This window comes from Urocitellus parryii, chromosome 1, assembly GCF_045843805.1.
Source record: "Urocitellus parryii isolate mUroPar1 chromosome 1, mUroPar1.hap1, whole genome shotgun sequence".
NCBI lineage: Eukaryota > Metazoa > Chordata > Mammalia > Rodentia > Sciuridae > Urocitellus > Urocitellus parryii.
In genome coordinates, this window is record NC_135531.1 from 159,057,818 (window position 1) to 159,073,619 (window position 15,802).

At 42.3% G+C, this 15,802-nt stretch overlaps 1 protein-coding gene across 1 annotated transcript in view; it reads right to left on the minus strand.

Annotated features, from left to right (window-relative positions):
• Positions 1–5,562: 5,562 nt before the first annotated feature.
• Ubtd2 (ubiquitin domain containing 2) overlaps positions 5,563–15,802 on the minus strand; it is a 67,899-nt gene continuing 57,659 nt past the window's right edge. Inside the window, exon 3 of the mRNA XM_026401326.2 lies at positions 5,563–7,908. Coding sequence (XP_026257111.1) covers positions 7,511–7,908 — 398 coding nt within the window. The 3' untranslated portion in view covers positions 5,563–7,510. The remainder of the gene's footprint in view (positions 7,909–15,802) is intronic.

Sequence of the window (15,802 nt, forward strand, 5' to 3'; positions counted from 1 at the left end):
TGTCTAAGAATAAATATGAGCATTCACGCAGGCCTCGCTGTCCACTTCCATACAAGGAGGGTCCAGGTGAACTCTGCTCAGTTGGCAGGATTGGCAGTTCTGGGGTGCCAGGACAGAGCCCGGGGCCGTGCACCCCAACTAGCAGCAGCTCAACCTCAAGTTACTGTCCTTCTGCTGACAGGGCTGCTCTTGAGATCAGCTCTGCTCACTAGGGCCCTGTGTGTGTGTTCAGGGTGACCAACACTTCCTGGAGCCAGGCGGCTGCAGGGCAGAGCTCCCCTGATCTCTGCTGCCAGGTCCAACCCTCACACCTCTACTCTCCCCTTCCTTAGGCCTAGACCCCTGGATGCCAGGCTGCACACTGGCCAGGGGTGATGTGCCTCCGTGTCAAGAGTTGGCTCTAAGGACATGGAGGCTGTCTTGTTCTTTTCTTTCTGAGATAGGGTCTCAGTATGTTATGCAGGCTGGTCTCCAACACCTGGACTCCAGGGATCCTCCGGCCCCAGCCTCCCTGGTGCTGGACTCTGGGCGAGTGCCGCTGCCTGGCTCAGCTGTGTTCTCAGAACCCGAACTACTCTCTGATGAGTTAGGTGTTGACTAGAGTAATCATGGCGTGCCCTGTATACTTTTAATTCTTGTGTAATTAATGCTTTGAATAATTTGAAAGTATTTTTGGCATTAGGCTTGTGACATCTCCCTGGCTGACTGGATCATGACTTTAGTAATGGCAGCTGTCTATAATATGCTTGCTATGGGGTGAGCAGTGACTCACATGACCTATGTATTTTTTTTCCGGTACTGGGGATGAACCCCCTAGGGTGCTCTATCACTGAGCTTACATCCCCAGCACTTTTAAAATTCTGAGACAGGGGCTTGCTAAATTGCCCACACTGCCCTTGAACTTGAGATCCTCTTGCCTCATCCTTCCAGATAGATGGGATTACAGGCCAGGCCACCATGCTGGCTTTGTTTAGCCTTTAAACCCTGTCAATCAGGTGTCACTACCATCAATTTATAGATGAGGAAATTAAGAACCTTACCCAAGAACACATGGCTCATGCTGGCAGAGCCAGGGCTCAAATTCAAGGTCAATTAAGCCAACCTGTCTTACCAGCAGGGATCTCAGTAACTCACTTCCTTTTAGCAGATTCTGTTTAAGTTTAAAGCTAGCAACTCATTGGGTCAGAAATCTCACCTGCTTAATATTAATTACAACTCTTACCACAAATCTCTGAGGAACAAGTTTTGGGAGTGAAGAAATATAGGTCGTTTACTATAAACCAAGGATTTCTTATGGACACATTAAGTAATGCTGACCTGAAGGCCAGTTCAAGCAGTTCCATCATGGAAGGTCAAATTGGATCACAAGGTGTCAGGAGCAACTGGCAAGAACACTGCCCGCTGGAGACTATCATCATCCCTCCATCAAACTGGTACTAGGAACTGTTAATTTCTATGAATCCTCTCCATATTTCCTCTATTAGACATGGTTTTCTTATTACATTTTTTTTTTTAGTTCTGGATGATCATGATCCCTTTATTTATTTTATGTGGTGCTGAGGATCGAACCCTGTGCTTCACACAGCCCCAGCCCTAGAAAGAGGGTTTTGATAACATACCTGTGACCACACTCAATGTCATTGTCAGCAAAAAGATCTTCTCTTTCTCGAAATGGTACCATAAAAACTGGATGGAACTAGCATAAAAAAAAAACAGCTGCAGTCACATCTGTTTCCCACATAGGGACAACAGCATCTCTCTCCTGGAGTTGTTAACACCCAAAAGATGCACTGCCTCACAGCAGCGCCTTCCTTCCTCTGACCCGAGGTCCACCCGTGCCTCATCACCTCCCAAGGCCAACAGCTGCACCTCGCCCTGCTCCCCAGCCCTTTCCCCCCAGCTTCTTGCTCCCTAGCCCTTGCCCCCCAGCTTCTCGCTCCCCAGCCCTTGCCCCCCAGCTTCTCGCTCCCCAGCCCTTGACCCCACTTCTTGCTCCTCAGCTCCTCACACCTGCACGCATAGCCCTCCAGCTCCGCCCCTTCTGGGGCAGCCTCCATGGCTTTTGCCACCAGACAGCCCAGGAGCTAGGTGTGGTTTGGAGGAAGAAACCGAAGTGTGAGTTTCTCTTCCACCTTCCAGGGTCGGTCCTGAGGTGCAGAAAGAACCATGGGCTGTGATTTTTCAGACGTGGCCACTAATGCCACCAAAATACTGAATCCTTTGTTTCAGAAAGGGGCAGGGAGGTTTTTAGTTTGAGTCCATCCCATTTGTTGATTCTTGATTTTATTTCTTGCACTATAGGAATCTTATTAAGGAAGTCAGGGCCTAATCTGACGTGATGAAGATTTGGGCTACTTTCTCTTCTATTAGGCGCAGGGTCTCTGGTTTAATTCCTAGGTCCTTGACCCACTGTGAGTTGAGTTTTGGGCATGGTGAGAGATAGGGGTTTGGTATCATCTTGTTGCATTTGGATTTCCAGTTTTCCCAGCACCACTTGTTTAAGAGGCTGTCCTTTCTCCAATATACATTTTTGGTATCTTTGTCTAGTATAACTGTATCTATGTAGGTTGGTTTCTGTGTCCTCTATTCTATACCATTGGTCTACCAGTCTATTTTAGTGCCAATACCATGCTGTTCTTGTTACTATTGCTCTATAGTATAGTTGAAGGCCTGGTATAGTGATGCCACCTGCTTTACTCTTCTTGCTAAGGATTGCTTTAGCTATTCTGGGTCTCTTATTTTTCCAGATGAATTTCATGAATGCTTTTTCTAAGAAATCATCAGTGAGGTGAAGAGAGAGCCTACAGAACAAGAGCAAATTTTTACCATATGCACATCAGATAGAGCACTAATATCTAGGATATATAAAGAACTCCAGAATCTTAACACCAAAAAACAAATAACTCAATCAATAAATGGGCCAAGGAACTGAATAGGCACTTCTCAGAGGATGATATACAATCAATTAACAAATATATGAAAAATGTTCAACATTTCTAGCAATTAGAGTAATGCAAATCAAAACTACTCTAAGATTTCATTTCACTCCAGTCAGAATGGCAGCTATTATGAAGACAAACAACAATAAGTGTTGGAGAGGATGTGGGGGGAAAAGGCACACTCATACATTGCTGGTGGGACTGCAAATTGGTGCAGCCAATATGGAAAGCAGTATGGAGATCCTTGGAAAACTTGGAATGGAGCCACCATTTGACCCAGTTATCCCACTCCTTGGTCTAAACCCAAAGGACTTAAAAACAGCATACTACAGGGACATAGCCACATCAATGTTTATAGCAGCACAATTCACAATAGCTAAACTGTGAAGCCAACCTAGATGCCCTTCAGTAAATGAACGGATAAAGAAAACTGTGGTGTGTATGTATGTATGTGTGTGTATACACACACACACACACACACGAATATTACTCAGCATTAAAAGAAAATAAAATCATGACATTTACAGGTAAATGGACAGAGTTAAAGAATATTGTGTTAAGTAAGCCAATCCCAAAAAAAACAAATGCCAAATGTTTTCTCTGATGAGGATGCTGATCCATAATAGGGGGCAGGGGGGACATGGGAGGAATGGAGGAACTTTAAATAGGGCAAAGGGGAGGGACGAGAAGGGGGAATAGGGGGATAGGAAAGATGGTGAAATGAGATGGATGTCATTATCCTAAGTTCACGTATGAAGACATGAATGGTGTGACTCTACTTTGTGTACAACCAGAGACATGAAGAATTGTGCTCCATATGTGTGCTATGAATTGAAATGCACTTTGCTGTCATATGTAACAAATTAGAACAAATAAATACACTTTAAAAAAGAAAAAAAGGGGGAGAGGCAAGAATGAGTCAAAGATAGGAAGCATAATTCTAAGACAAGCTTTCCCCTCTTACCTGGAAATCAGGGTAGCTACAAAAGCTAGTGTGAATTGGCTCAGATTTTCAAAATCTTCCTTTTAAAAGCATCTCCATAAATGGGATGGTTATAGAATGGTATCAGGAAAATGCATTTATCTCTAATGGGTCCAAACTGAAATTTGGTATAAAAATGAAAATTTAAATGCACCAGTACAGTGGCACTCCTTTGTGACTAGGAGTACAAAGAAAACAGCCTATCAATACCAACTTTAGGTACTTTTTTTCTCATTTATATTATGTGACTTAAAACATTTTTCAGATGTGCATATAGACCTGGGAGTGCAGCTCAGGGTAGAGGGAGTACCTTGGCATGTGCAAGGACCTAGTTTCAATCCCTAGCACTGCAAAAAAAATAAAGTGTATGTAGATCGTTTGAGTTAATAAACTGAGTGTAGATTAAGTTAATAAACGGAGTTTCCACAGTCGAGTTGGAATTTCTCGGTCACATGTATGTTCCAGGGTGTGGTCCATCCATGGAGGGACAGGAACAGCAGACCTGATAGATGTGGGCACAGCTACCTTTTCAGCCCAGGGCCCTGGACAGGCTCCTCTGTGATCTGTACTAGCCATAAGTATGGAATTCTGAAGGGAGCTAAGGCAGCTAAGCCACCCTTCACTAGCGCTCAGTCTCCCGTTTGCTCACCACTCTAACCTCTGACCTCGAAGACTGGCAACCAGAGAAACTGTGCTGACATTTGCCAAGATGGGACCCTTGCCACCTGAGCAGCCTGCACTTCATCCCTTCAGGGGGATGACAGCCTGAAGGGGCCACATCATTAGAGACCCCAATAGAAATAAGAGGAGACTGGAGCAGGGGCCGCCAGCTGCTCTCCTTCCCTCTCCTCCCCAGTAAGAAACTCGGCACAGCTGCTGCTAGTCTGTCCAGTAGGAACATCAGTAAGAAGCACCTTGCGGGGCCGGAGCTGGGGCTCAGTGGTAGAGCGCTCGCCTTGCATGCCTGGAGCACTGGGTTCGAGCCTCAGCAACCCATAAATAAATAGAATAAAAGTATGGGTCCACCTACAACTAAAAAAAGAAGCATATTGTGTTTAAAAACTACCAGAAAACAAGAGCTCCCCATTAATGGGACAGATGGAAAAAGCCTAATCAGGACTGTCACCTCACTCCTTTCCCAACCCCACAGAGATCTCTGAAGTCTCAGAGGGGGAAGGGAGAGTCTTCTCACCTTGGTGTGTTTGGACTGATGGTTTCACAGGCACGTGCTGCCTGTTCTGAAAACCATTTAAAAATCTGAACAAAATCAAACCTGTTACTTTGATCCAAAAATGGATAATAAATGAGCTTAGAGATTCCGAAAACCTGAACTGTGAGTTGATCTGCAGGATGATTTTAGGAGAAGAGAAAACCAGCTGATTCAGACCCAGGCGTCAGTGCAGAGGCGAGGCGTGTCTGCAGCACTGTGCAGGAATCGGCCCAGTGAGCCTGAGGGGGTGACGAGGACCTTGATCTTTACTGGGCTGAGGCTTCAAGAAGGAGGAAACCTTCACACACTCATTAGAACATGGCGGATCACCCTTATGGGGAGAGCAACAGATAAAACCCCAGAATAAAGGCAAAGACAAAGAGAAAAATTTAACTTTTTTTTTTTTTTTTAAAAAGCACAAAAACCCTACATACTAAAATTATACACATCAAGTATTGGTCCAATCTTATATCAATCTATTAACAATTAAACAGCACCATGGTTTTCTTACCTAGGTTAAACATGCCCAGAAAATTATTATTCAAAGTATATGTTCCTTTAAAATAAAATAACTCTTTAAGAGAGAGAATCTTCAACAATCAAGACCTTTTACCAACCATAGATAATTGATGACATCAACAAATTTCCTTAAGAAAAATCAGTTTAAACATTTTTTTTTTCCAGTTGATGAACATGAGAGATGCTGCTGTTCAGTGTGGCAACGATGAACAAAAACTTTTGGATGAGGGCGATCTACTGAAATGCCCTCCTAGCCCCACCTCTGAGGGAAAACTTCCCCTTTGGAATTAATGCTGCCGCTTCTCTTGAATTTAGAGTCAATCATCAACAAGCAAATCAAATGTAGCCACAATCATTAAAGTGATCGAATAACATTAGGGAAGTAGTTAAAGCTCTCAGAAACATGATAAAATTACAGTTATAGATATACTTAATCAGGCTATAGGAGATTTAATACCATTTTTAAACAATGCATTTAGACTAATTAGCAGTGTCATTTTGTCACTTTAACTAACAAGGTGCTCACACCCAGGTAGCTATGGAGGTGTGCCACCCCCCAGCACGGCACCCATGCTCCTTGCTCCCCTTCCTCCTCATGGAGGCCCCAGGACACAGCCTGGTAAGGGAGGGAGTCCCCTTCTCTCTCAGAGCCAGCTCTTAAGGGGCTCCAAATTAAACGCAGCCCTGGGCAGCTTTACTCAGCCACAGTACCCAAGACTCAGGCCTTCGCAGATTTCTCAGTTCCTGGCCACCAAACATGACTCTGCAGATGGTTCTTAACTTGCCTCTTTGCAAGAAAAGATGAAAGAACTGTTATCCGCTTGGCTGAGGGTAACAGTGAACTGGGGAGCACTGAGGTCTGAAGCACTGCCACGTCACTGCTAATGTGAAAGCAACACCAGCAAACCTTTCACTCTGGATTCTCAGTTGAAAGTTTCTCTGCAAGTTCTCCCAGGCACAGGAGGACTGGGCTTTCCCTGCGCCCCTGCAGAGCCCGGAGAGCCTCACTGCACTGCCTTGTGGTGGGAAGAGTAATGGACTCCTGCCTCCCGCCCAGGGACTGTGGGCCTGGGGCAGGGTAGGCAATGCAAGTGCAAACAGAGCAGGGAGTACAGAAGGTACATGACGTAGTGACCTTCTAAGCCAGACATGAAAACAGCTGTCTGTGCAGGATTCCAAAACACCTACGCAGCACCCAAGGATCAGGTGGAAATCAGAAACAGGACTGCACGGACTAGTTACTGCCTGGTGTTCAAAGGGTCCCGGCCACCAAACATGCTCAAGGCCACCCAAACTTTGTGTGACTGTCAATAAGGGGCTCAACATGTGGGGATGGGAAAAGCAACGCTGAAACACAATTTGCCAGTCTTACTCCTTTATGGCTAAATATGAAATGAGCTAACAAAAAACCAGAACAGAAATGAATCTCAAATACTGCTCTTCTCAGATTCTATCAAAAAATTATAACCGTTATTGGTGACATCTGGAAATTATATAATCTGATAGATGTTTTAAAAATTCTGTATTCAAAGGTGCTTGGTGCTGTTCTTCATGGTTACAATGTTCCACTTACAGTCTAAATCATTTAAATTCAGCCATTAAGTAGTTGAGTGTTTTAAAATAAATGCTTATCTCTTTCTTAACTGCCTCTCAAATTAGAAATTGTAGTTACATGAGTCTCAAAGGCTGGCTCTTTGTGTTTTATTATTTTTGTTGGTCTCCATCACAGATGGAATTTTTCACTGGTAATTCCTCAGAACTAAATTCATTCATAGGGAATTCAGAGCAGTGAAAATAGGTTTCACGCCACAGAGTTGAAAATGACAACAATAACAAACAGGAGAGGGGAGCCGGCTCGGCTCAGTTCTCGACTGGCGTGGGGTTGTGCATGGGCTGGCTCACGATCACCTGCACGACGTAGTCCTTGGGGATCTTCAGCTCCTCCAGCTTCATTTTGTCGGTGAGAGGTCTGCCTGAGAAGAACCACCGCTGGCTTCCCGGCTCCACTCCTTCGGCTGCGTGCAAGCGTCTCTTCATGTGGAACACCGTGTCTGTGCTGCGCACCACAAGCTTGAGGTCTTTGCCTGTGGAGAGGCGCAGTCGGAGCTGGGACTCATAGCCAGAGTTGGGTGGTGGCTCAGGAATGTCCAGAGTCTCTGTGTCGCTCTTTTCCTCTATCATGTTGATTGGCGGTGCCAAGCAATACACGGGAAGCTGGTATCTGCTCCCCAGTTCATCATAGCACTCCGTAAGCGCACCTTCAGAGGGAAGACATGAACAAGTTTCAGTGAACGTATTCCTGTTTACACTCTACAAACTGCTCATGCTCTTTTGCTAGCATGCCACAGCAGAGAAATGGACTAAATGATGACAGTCACTGTCCACTGATCAGCAGTGATGACCAAGTCCTGGGGGCACTCTGAGGATGCATCTAATTTTACATTAACCAGGACTCCAGCTCTTACCTCTTCTAAGTCATTTAACACCCAGCTCACAATTCCAGGAAGACAGAAAGGAAAGGAAATGAGTGCACACAATTCATTAGTGCTTAGAACAAATTAAAGGGAAATTTACATTACATTGTTGTATCTGTTTAAGAAACGAATCCATTACCTTAAACAAAAATCAAGAAAAAAAGAAAACAAGCCCAGGACCTGGCTGACAGACTGCACCTGGCCAGAGTCCTTGGTTCTAAGATCAGACCAGAGATGACAGCTGCACGAGGTGTGACCGCCCATTGCCCACGTATGAATCTTGTTAGTACCATGACCACAGAAAGGACCGAGATGTTTTACTCAACCCCACTCAGCTAATCTATCAGACAAGCTCCAATTCCAGAGGTGACTGGAGGGATGTGACATTCATAATGAGCTACCTCAAGGGAGGGAAAAAAAGCATATATGGCCAGGTGTGGTGTTGCATGCCTGTAATCCTGGCAGCTCAGGAGGCTGAGGCAGAGGATTACAAGTTCAAAGCCAGCCTCAGCAACTAAGCAAGGTCCCTAAGCAACTTAGCAAGACCTTGTCTCAATATAAATAAATAAATAAATAAAGGACTGGGGATGTGACTCTGGGTTGAATGCCCCTGTCCAAACTGGTCACATATCCAGATAGCCTAGTCCTGCAGCAAGAAGCCTGCCAGTGTCTTGACAGCCCAGCCGTGGTGGGAGTGAGTAAAGGGAAAGTGGAGAGCTCGCTGCAGACCCATCTGCTCTGCGAGGAGACACCTTCAGGTACACATCCCACTGGATGTCGGGGGTCAGTAGCGTGGGCCCCTCGGGTGCAAGTGTAGCACATTGCCATAACTGCCCTGCTATTTAAAACATTCTCCTAGAGAGACACCATACCAAACCACTATCTTTGAAACTGAGAGCAAGAAGAAATTTCCAGCCTTTTTATTAATGAGTTGTGCAACCTTAAAGAGCAACGTTCTATTTTTTTTTTAATATTCTTTTTAGTTGTTGATGGATCTTTATTTACTTATTTATATGCGGTGCTGAGAATCAAACCGAGGGCCTCACATGTACTAGGCAGGCCAACTCCAGCCCTGAAGAGCAACATTCTTTAACCTGCAATTCCTTTTTCAATCACAAAATGAAGCAGGAAGAAACTGACCTCTACAGAGGCACACCTGATAGAGCAGGACTGCAGCGACGGCAGCAGCACTGCTGCCTTGACTGAAAGCACCCCACTCCTCGAGAGGCAGTGTGGAGCCAACACAAACTGCACCCCGACAGCCAGCTCGGCTCTTACTGGACCTGACCTTCACCCTCCACCACAAGGCAAAGAAGCCCATCTCCCGCAGCCTGGCGTTTCGGGTTGAATTTTCTCATCTCAAATGAGTAAGAGAGGAAAATGCCAAGGAGGGTTCCAGGTAGACTGCGCCTCACCCTGTTCCAGTGCAGGCAGCACCCGGTCCCTGACGATGGATGGGAGCTGTCCATGCTCCGTGCGGCTTAGAAGCACCTTTGTTCTAACATTTTTGGAGAAGACGACTTCTTTTTTACTTAATATGAAGTTTTCTGGTATACCAACTTTCCCTTTCTTCTGTCTATAAAATCAGAATCTGCGTTATAAATATACTCTGGTTTTATATATTTTTTCTCTAGTTTTAAACTAAAAATTACAGTTCTGGTTTCCAGTATGGCATGTAAGAAACTTGGAAGTCCCAGTCCAAGTTTCCTCCTAACAAGGAAAAACCTAAACAAATTAAAGTCCCAACTCCTCCTCGATCTGAGAGAAGGGTAAGGTCACTGGGCAAACTACAGTCATCAAGATGGCCAGCCAGCCAGCCAGGAGTACAGAGAACCACAGCTGACTACAACACAGCAGGAAAGCCTGAATGGTGATTGGCAAATGGCTGGAGGCCAGGATAGTCCAATCTTAGGGGAACCTGCAAGGGGATCAAGCCCTGCTGGTGGCGAGGGAAAACACCTTTATGAGTTTTACCTCCTGGAGTTTAGCTACCTCCTCATGGCAAATATCAGAGAAAAACTCCCTGTGCTTCTGGCAGAGCAGGCATAAGGAACCATCTTGAACACGCCAGAGCACACAGCCCTCAGAAGAACTAACTAGAGCCTAACCTGCGGGGATCACAGTAGAGTGCAAGTGACCCATGGGGAAGGAAACGCCTACTCTGCCCCCTCTAGTCGTCCTGTCCTACCTAGGGTGGTGTTATGATGAGAAAGCCTGCGAAGTTCACAGCTCGAGGTTCAGACTCAGAGGCTGAGGCCTAGTCATAGGACTCTAGAAGCTCCCCCCACCCCCCACTTTACTCCAGGCTCATTTACAACAGTTCCTTTTTTCCAAAAAACAAGCCTACCTTTCCACAAAAAATGACAAGATTCTAAAAGGCAATGAACAGTTTGAAGACAAAGAACAAACCCCCAAACCAGGGACTCAGAGGGAAAAGGGGTGTCAGAATAAGCAGACTGGGACTTTAAAACAGCTGTACTTAACATGCCAATGGCTAGGCAAGAAGGAAGGCAACCAGAATGATGGAAGTCTAAGGAAGAACCCAAAACATGTGAGGACAAAACCACTGTGGCGGAAATGAAGACCTCCCTGATGGGCTTATTAGTGGGCTAGACATGTTCAAGGAAGGAATCTTGGAGTTGAAGGATATTTCAGTGGAAACCTAAAATTTCAAAGCAAAGAGGGGAAAAAAGACTGGCAGGGGAACCCAACCAAACAAAAAACCCCAAACAGAATACCCAAGAACAGAGGGATGGCTCCAGAAGTTATAACTTGTGCACAATGGGACACCAGGAGGAGAAGAAGTCAACAGAAGGTACTTGGAACCATTATGAAGGAGAATTCCCCAATTCACCCTCAGACATTACAGCACAGATCCAGGAAACTCAGGGAACATCAAACAACATAAATGCCAGAAAAACTAGACATGTATCATTTTCAAACTCTACAAGATCAAAGATAAACTCTGTTCCTTTAGAAGCCAGATGTGGAAAACAAACCTTACCCATAGAAAAGAAAGATGGGGTGGGGGGATTACACCTGACTTTCAGAAGCCACTGAAGGAAACAAGAAATGAATGGGCTGAAATGTTTAAAGTATTGAGAGAGAAAAAAAACTACCTAGAATTCTGTATCCTGTGAAATAAATCAAGAAAGACTAGCTTAGAAAACAGAAACTGAGAAAATGTTTCTAGTAGTCCTGCTTTGCAAGAAATATTAAAAGAAGTTCTTAGGATAAATGATCTAGGTAAAAAAACTCAGATTCACATAAAGCAAGGAAGAATACTGGAGAAGGAACAAGGCAATGTAGGAACTTATATTTTTCTGTTTTTAAATATTTACTTTTTAGTTTTAGGTGGACACAATATGTTTATTTTATTTATTTTTTATGTGGTGTTGAGGATCGAACCCAGCGCCCTGCGCATGCCAGACAAGCACACTACTGCTTGAGCCACGTCCCTAGCCCTTATTTTTCTTATTTGTAATTGATCTAACATAAAAATTTGTTCAAAACAACAGTGTATTCAATTATGTATACTTATTTATCTATTTATATAAGCTTATATACCTGAAAAATGCAAAGGACATAAGGAATTATGGTTATTTTATTATAAGCCATCTACACTACCTGTAGAGCATTATAGTGTTATAGGAAGACAACCACTAAAAATGTAACAGGAATAAACCTGATACACTAAGAAAGGAGAGATGATGGAATCACCAAATACTCAACTAAAACCAAAAAAGGAAGAAAAGGAGTGGAAGACAAAAATGGGAATAAGAACAAGGACAACAAGCTGTAATAGACACAGTAGATGTTAGCTACTGACATAACACTAGTTATCTACATGTACCAAATAAATAAAATGGATTGGGGAAAAGAGCTGGAGAAAGATGGACCATGCTAACACTCATCAAGACAGAGTGGAAGTCACTATATTAATTTCAGGTGGAGTAGACTTCAAAGTAAGGGATGTCATCAGGATAAAGGGTAGCATTAAATAATGATAAAAGGGTCAGTTCTTCAAGATATGGTAATAGTCCTTAACATGTATGCACCTAAAAACAGAGCAAAATATGAGAGACAGAAACTGCTAACGCTGCAAGGAAAAGGATGGATCCACTACTGTGACTGGAGCCTTTTAATCTCCTCCTCAGTGAGAAACAGATCCACAAGGCAGAAAACCAGAAATAACACCCTTAAACAATCACCCTCAGGCAGTTTGATATAATGGACACAAATAAACTACTCCACCCAACAGCAGGAGAACAGACATTCTGCACTCTCATGGGGAACATTCTCCAATATTCTAAGCCATAAAAAATCTCTTAACAAATCTAAAGGAACAGAAATCAGACAAAGCTGCTTCTCAGACTATGAACTAGAAATCAGTATTCATCAATATTAAGCAATACATATGTAAATAATACATAGGTCAAAGGAGAAATCTCAAGAGAAATTAATAAAATATTTTGGATTAAATGAAAGCACAATTTAAGGAAATTTATAATGTATATTATCAGAAAAGGAAAAAAGATCTAGCTGGACATGATGGCACATGCCTGTAATCTCAGCGACTCAGGAGGCTGAGGCAAGAGGATTGCAAATTCAAGACCTGCCTTAAGCAACTTATTGAGACCTGTCTCTTAAAAAAAAAGTCTAAAAATCAATCATCTAAGCTTATACCTTAGGAACTAACTATAAAAGAGCAAATTAAATCTAAAACTAAGCAGAAGAAAAAAATAATTGACTAGAATCAATGAAAATGAAAACCAGAAATCAATGTAGAAAAAAAAAAAAATCAATGAATCTACAAGCTGATTCAATGAAAACATCAATACAATTGGTAAGCCTCTCATTATCAGGTCAACCAAGAAATGAGAGGACACAAATTACTAATATTAGAAATGAATGAGAGGACATAACTTCAGATCTAGTGGACATTAAAAGGATAATAAAAGAATACTAAGAATAACTCTTCACAAATTTGACAGTTTAAGTGAAATGGACCAATTCCTTGAAAAACAGAATGCACAAGAACAGACAATCTCAATAATCTTATATTTACTAAACTGAATCAAAAATAACCTTCCAAAGCAGAAAGTACCAGTTTTAGCTGGATTCACTGGTAAATTCTACTGAACATTTAAGAAATTTTCTACAATATCTTTCAGAGGATGGAATAAGAAATATTTACAAACTCATTCCATGAAGCCAGCATTATCTTAATACCAAAAGCAGACAAAAACATTACAGGAAAATTATAGACTAATATCTTTCATGAACATAGATTAAAAAAAATCCTCAACATAACAAAAACCAGCAACTCAAATACCACACTATAAAAAGAGTTATACACCATCACCAACTGGAATTTATCCCAGGTGTTCAAGATTGAGCCAACATTCAAAATCCAACTAACCTAGTCCCTAACAGTGAGTGTTACAGCTTGGATCTGGAATGTCCTCCAAAAGCTCATGTGTTGAGGTCCTGGTCCCCAGCTGACAGTGGTACTAGGAGGTGGTGAAACCTTTAGGATGGAGACTCAGTTGATGGAAGTAGGTCACTGGGGTGTGTCCTTGAAGGATATAGATTTTCCCAGCCCCGCTCTCTATTTCCTGGCAGGATGAGATGAGCAGCTTTGCTCCACACACCCTTCCTGCTCCCCCGCAGTGATGAGGCCAAGCAACTGTGGACTGAAACCTCTGAAACTGTGAGCCAAAATAAATCTTTCCTCTTTTTTTTTTTTTAAATATATTTTTTAGTTGTTGTTAGACCTTTATCTTATTTATTATATGTGGTGCTAAGAATCAAACCCAGTGCCTCACACATGACAGGCAAGTGCGCTACCACTGAATCACAACCCCAGCCCAAATCTTTCCTCGTTGAAGTTGGGTTTCTTAGGTATTCTGTCACAGTGATGGAAAGTCAACACACAGACCCAACAAGGAAAACCACACGATCCCATGGACAGATGCAGCTGCATCTGACAAAACCCAACACCCATTCATGATAAAAACTCTCAGTAAAAGGAACAGAGGGGAATGTCCTCAACTTGATGAAGACCTTGAGAAACCTACAGCTAACATCATACTTAAAGGTAAGAAATTCAAAGCTTTCCCATTAAGACTGGGACAGGCAAGGATATCTTCTTTCACTGCTGTTTTAAACACCACAGTGGAGATCCTAGTTAAGGTAATAAGAAAGGAAATAAAAGACATACAGATTGGGAGGAAGGAATAGAACTGTTTGCAGATGATATGATTGTCCACGTAAAAAAACTGAAAAAATAAAAAATGCTCCAAACGCTAATACGATCACACTCAAGTTGCAGGATACAAGGTTAACATATGAAAGACAACTGCTCTTCTATACAACAGCAATGGATGTGTGGAATTTAAAATTAGAGACAATAACATGTACATTAGTGCTCCCCCAAATTTATATTTAGGTATAAATCTAACAAAATATCCAGAAGAAAATGACAAAATTTTGATAAAAACAAATCAAAGAATCAATAAGATTCTCTATGAACATGAGAGCCCATGTTCATGGAGAGGAAGACAACACCATCAAAACATCAACTCTTCCCAGCTTGGTCTAAAAATTCAAAGGAATCCTAGTTGAAATCCCAGCAAGTTATTGGATGAATACTGACCAGCTGTCTGTAAAGTTAATATGGAGAGGTCAAAGACCCCAACCAGCCAATACAACACTGAAGGTGAAAACAAAGGTGAAAGACACCATTACCTGACTTGTAAGATTTATTATAAACCTACAGTTGTCAAGACAGGATGGTGTTGATTAAAGAAGATCAATGGAACAGATTAAGAGAACCCAGAAACATACCCACATGAATACAGTCAACTAGATTTTTTTTTTTTTTTTTTGGTGTGTGTGGGGGTACTGGGGACTCAGGAGTATTTTACTCGTGGAATATATCTCCAAATATTTTTATTTTTAATTTTAAATTTTGAGACAGGGTCTTGCTAAGTTGCTAACTCTGGCCTCAAACTTGTGATCCTTCTACCTCAGACTCTAGGTTGGTGGGATTACAGGTGTACACAGTCATGCATGGCTGATCTTGATAAGGAAGCAAAAGCAATGCAGTGGAGAAAAGAATCTTTTCAACAAATAGTAATCGAACGGAAAACTATTACATGCAAAAAAAAAAATCTAAACACAAACTTAACGTGCTTTACAAAAAATAACTTGAAATGGATCACAGACCTAAATGTAAAACACAAAACTAAAACTCCTGACAAGATAACATAGGAGAAAATCTAGAAGATGTTAGGTTGGCAGTGATCTGTTAGAGAGGACACCAAATGCATAATCCATGATGGACTTCATAAACTGGTATTCATTAAAACCAAAAATTCCTATTACTCTGCAAAAGACATTGTCCAAAAATAAATATACAAATAAATAAATTAATTTTAAAAAAAGCCATAGACTGGAGAAATATTTGCAAAAGACCTATTTAGCACAGGACCATTATTTTGTAAAACAAATAGAAAATTCTCAAAATGAAACAGTAAGAGAACAATTTGATTCTTAAAAATGTCTGGAAACCGTAAGAGGCCCTTCATAAGGTATATGACTGGAAAAATCAGCATGATAAAGATGCTCCACAACACACATCCTCAGGGAAACACGAATTTGAACAACGAGATAC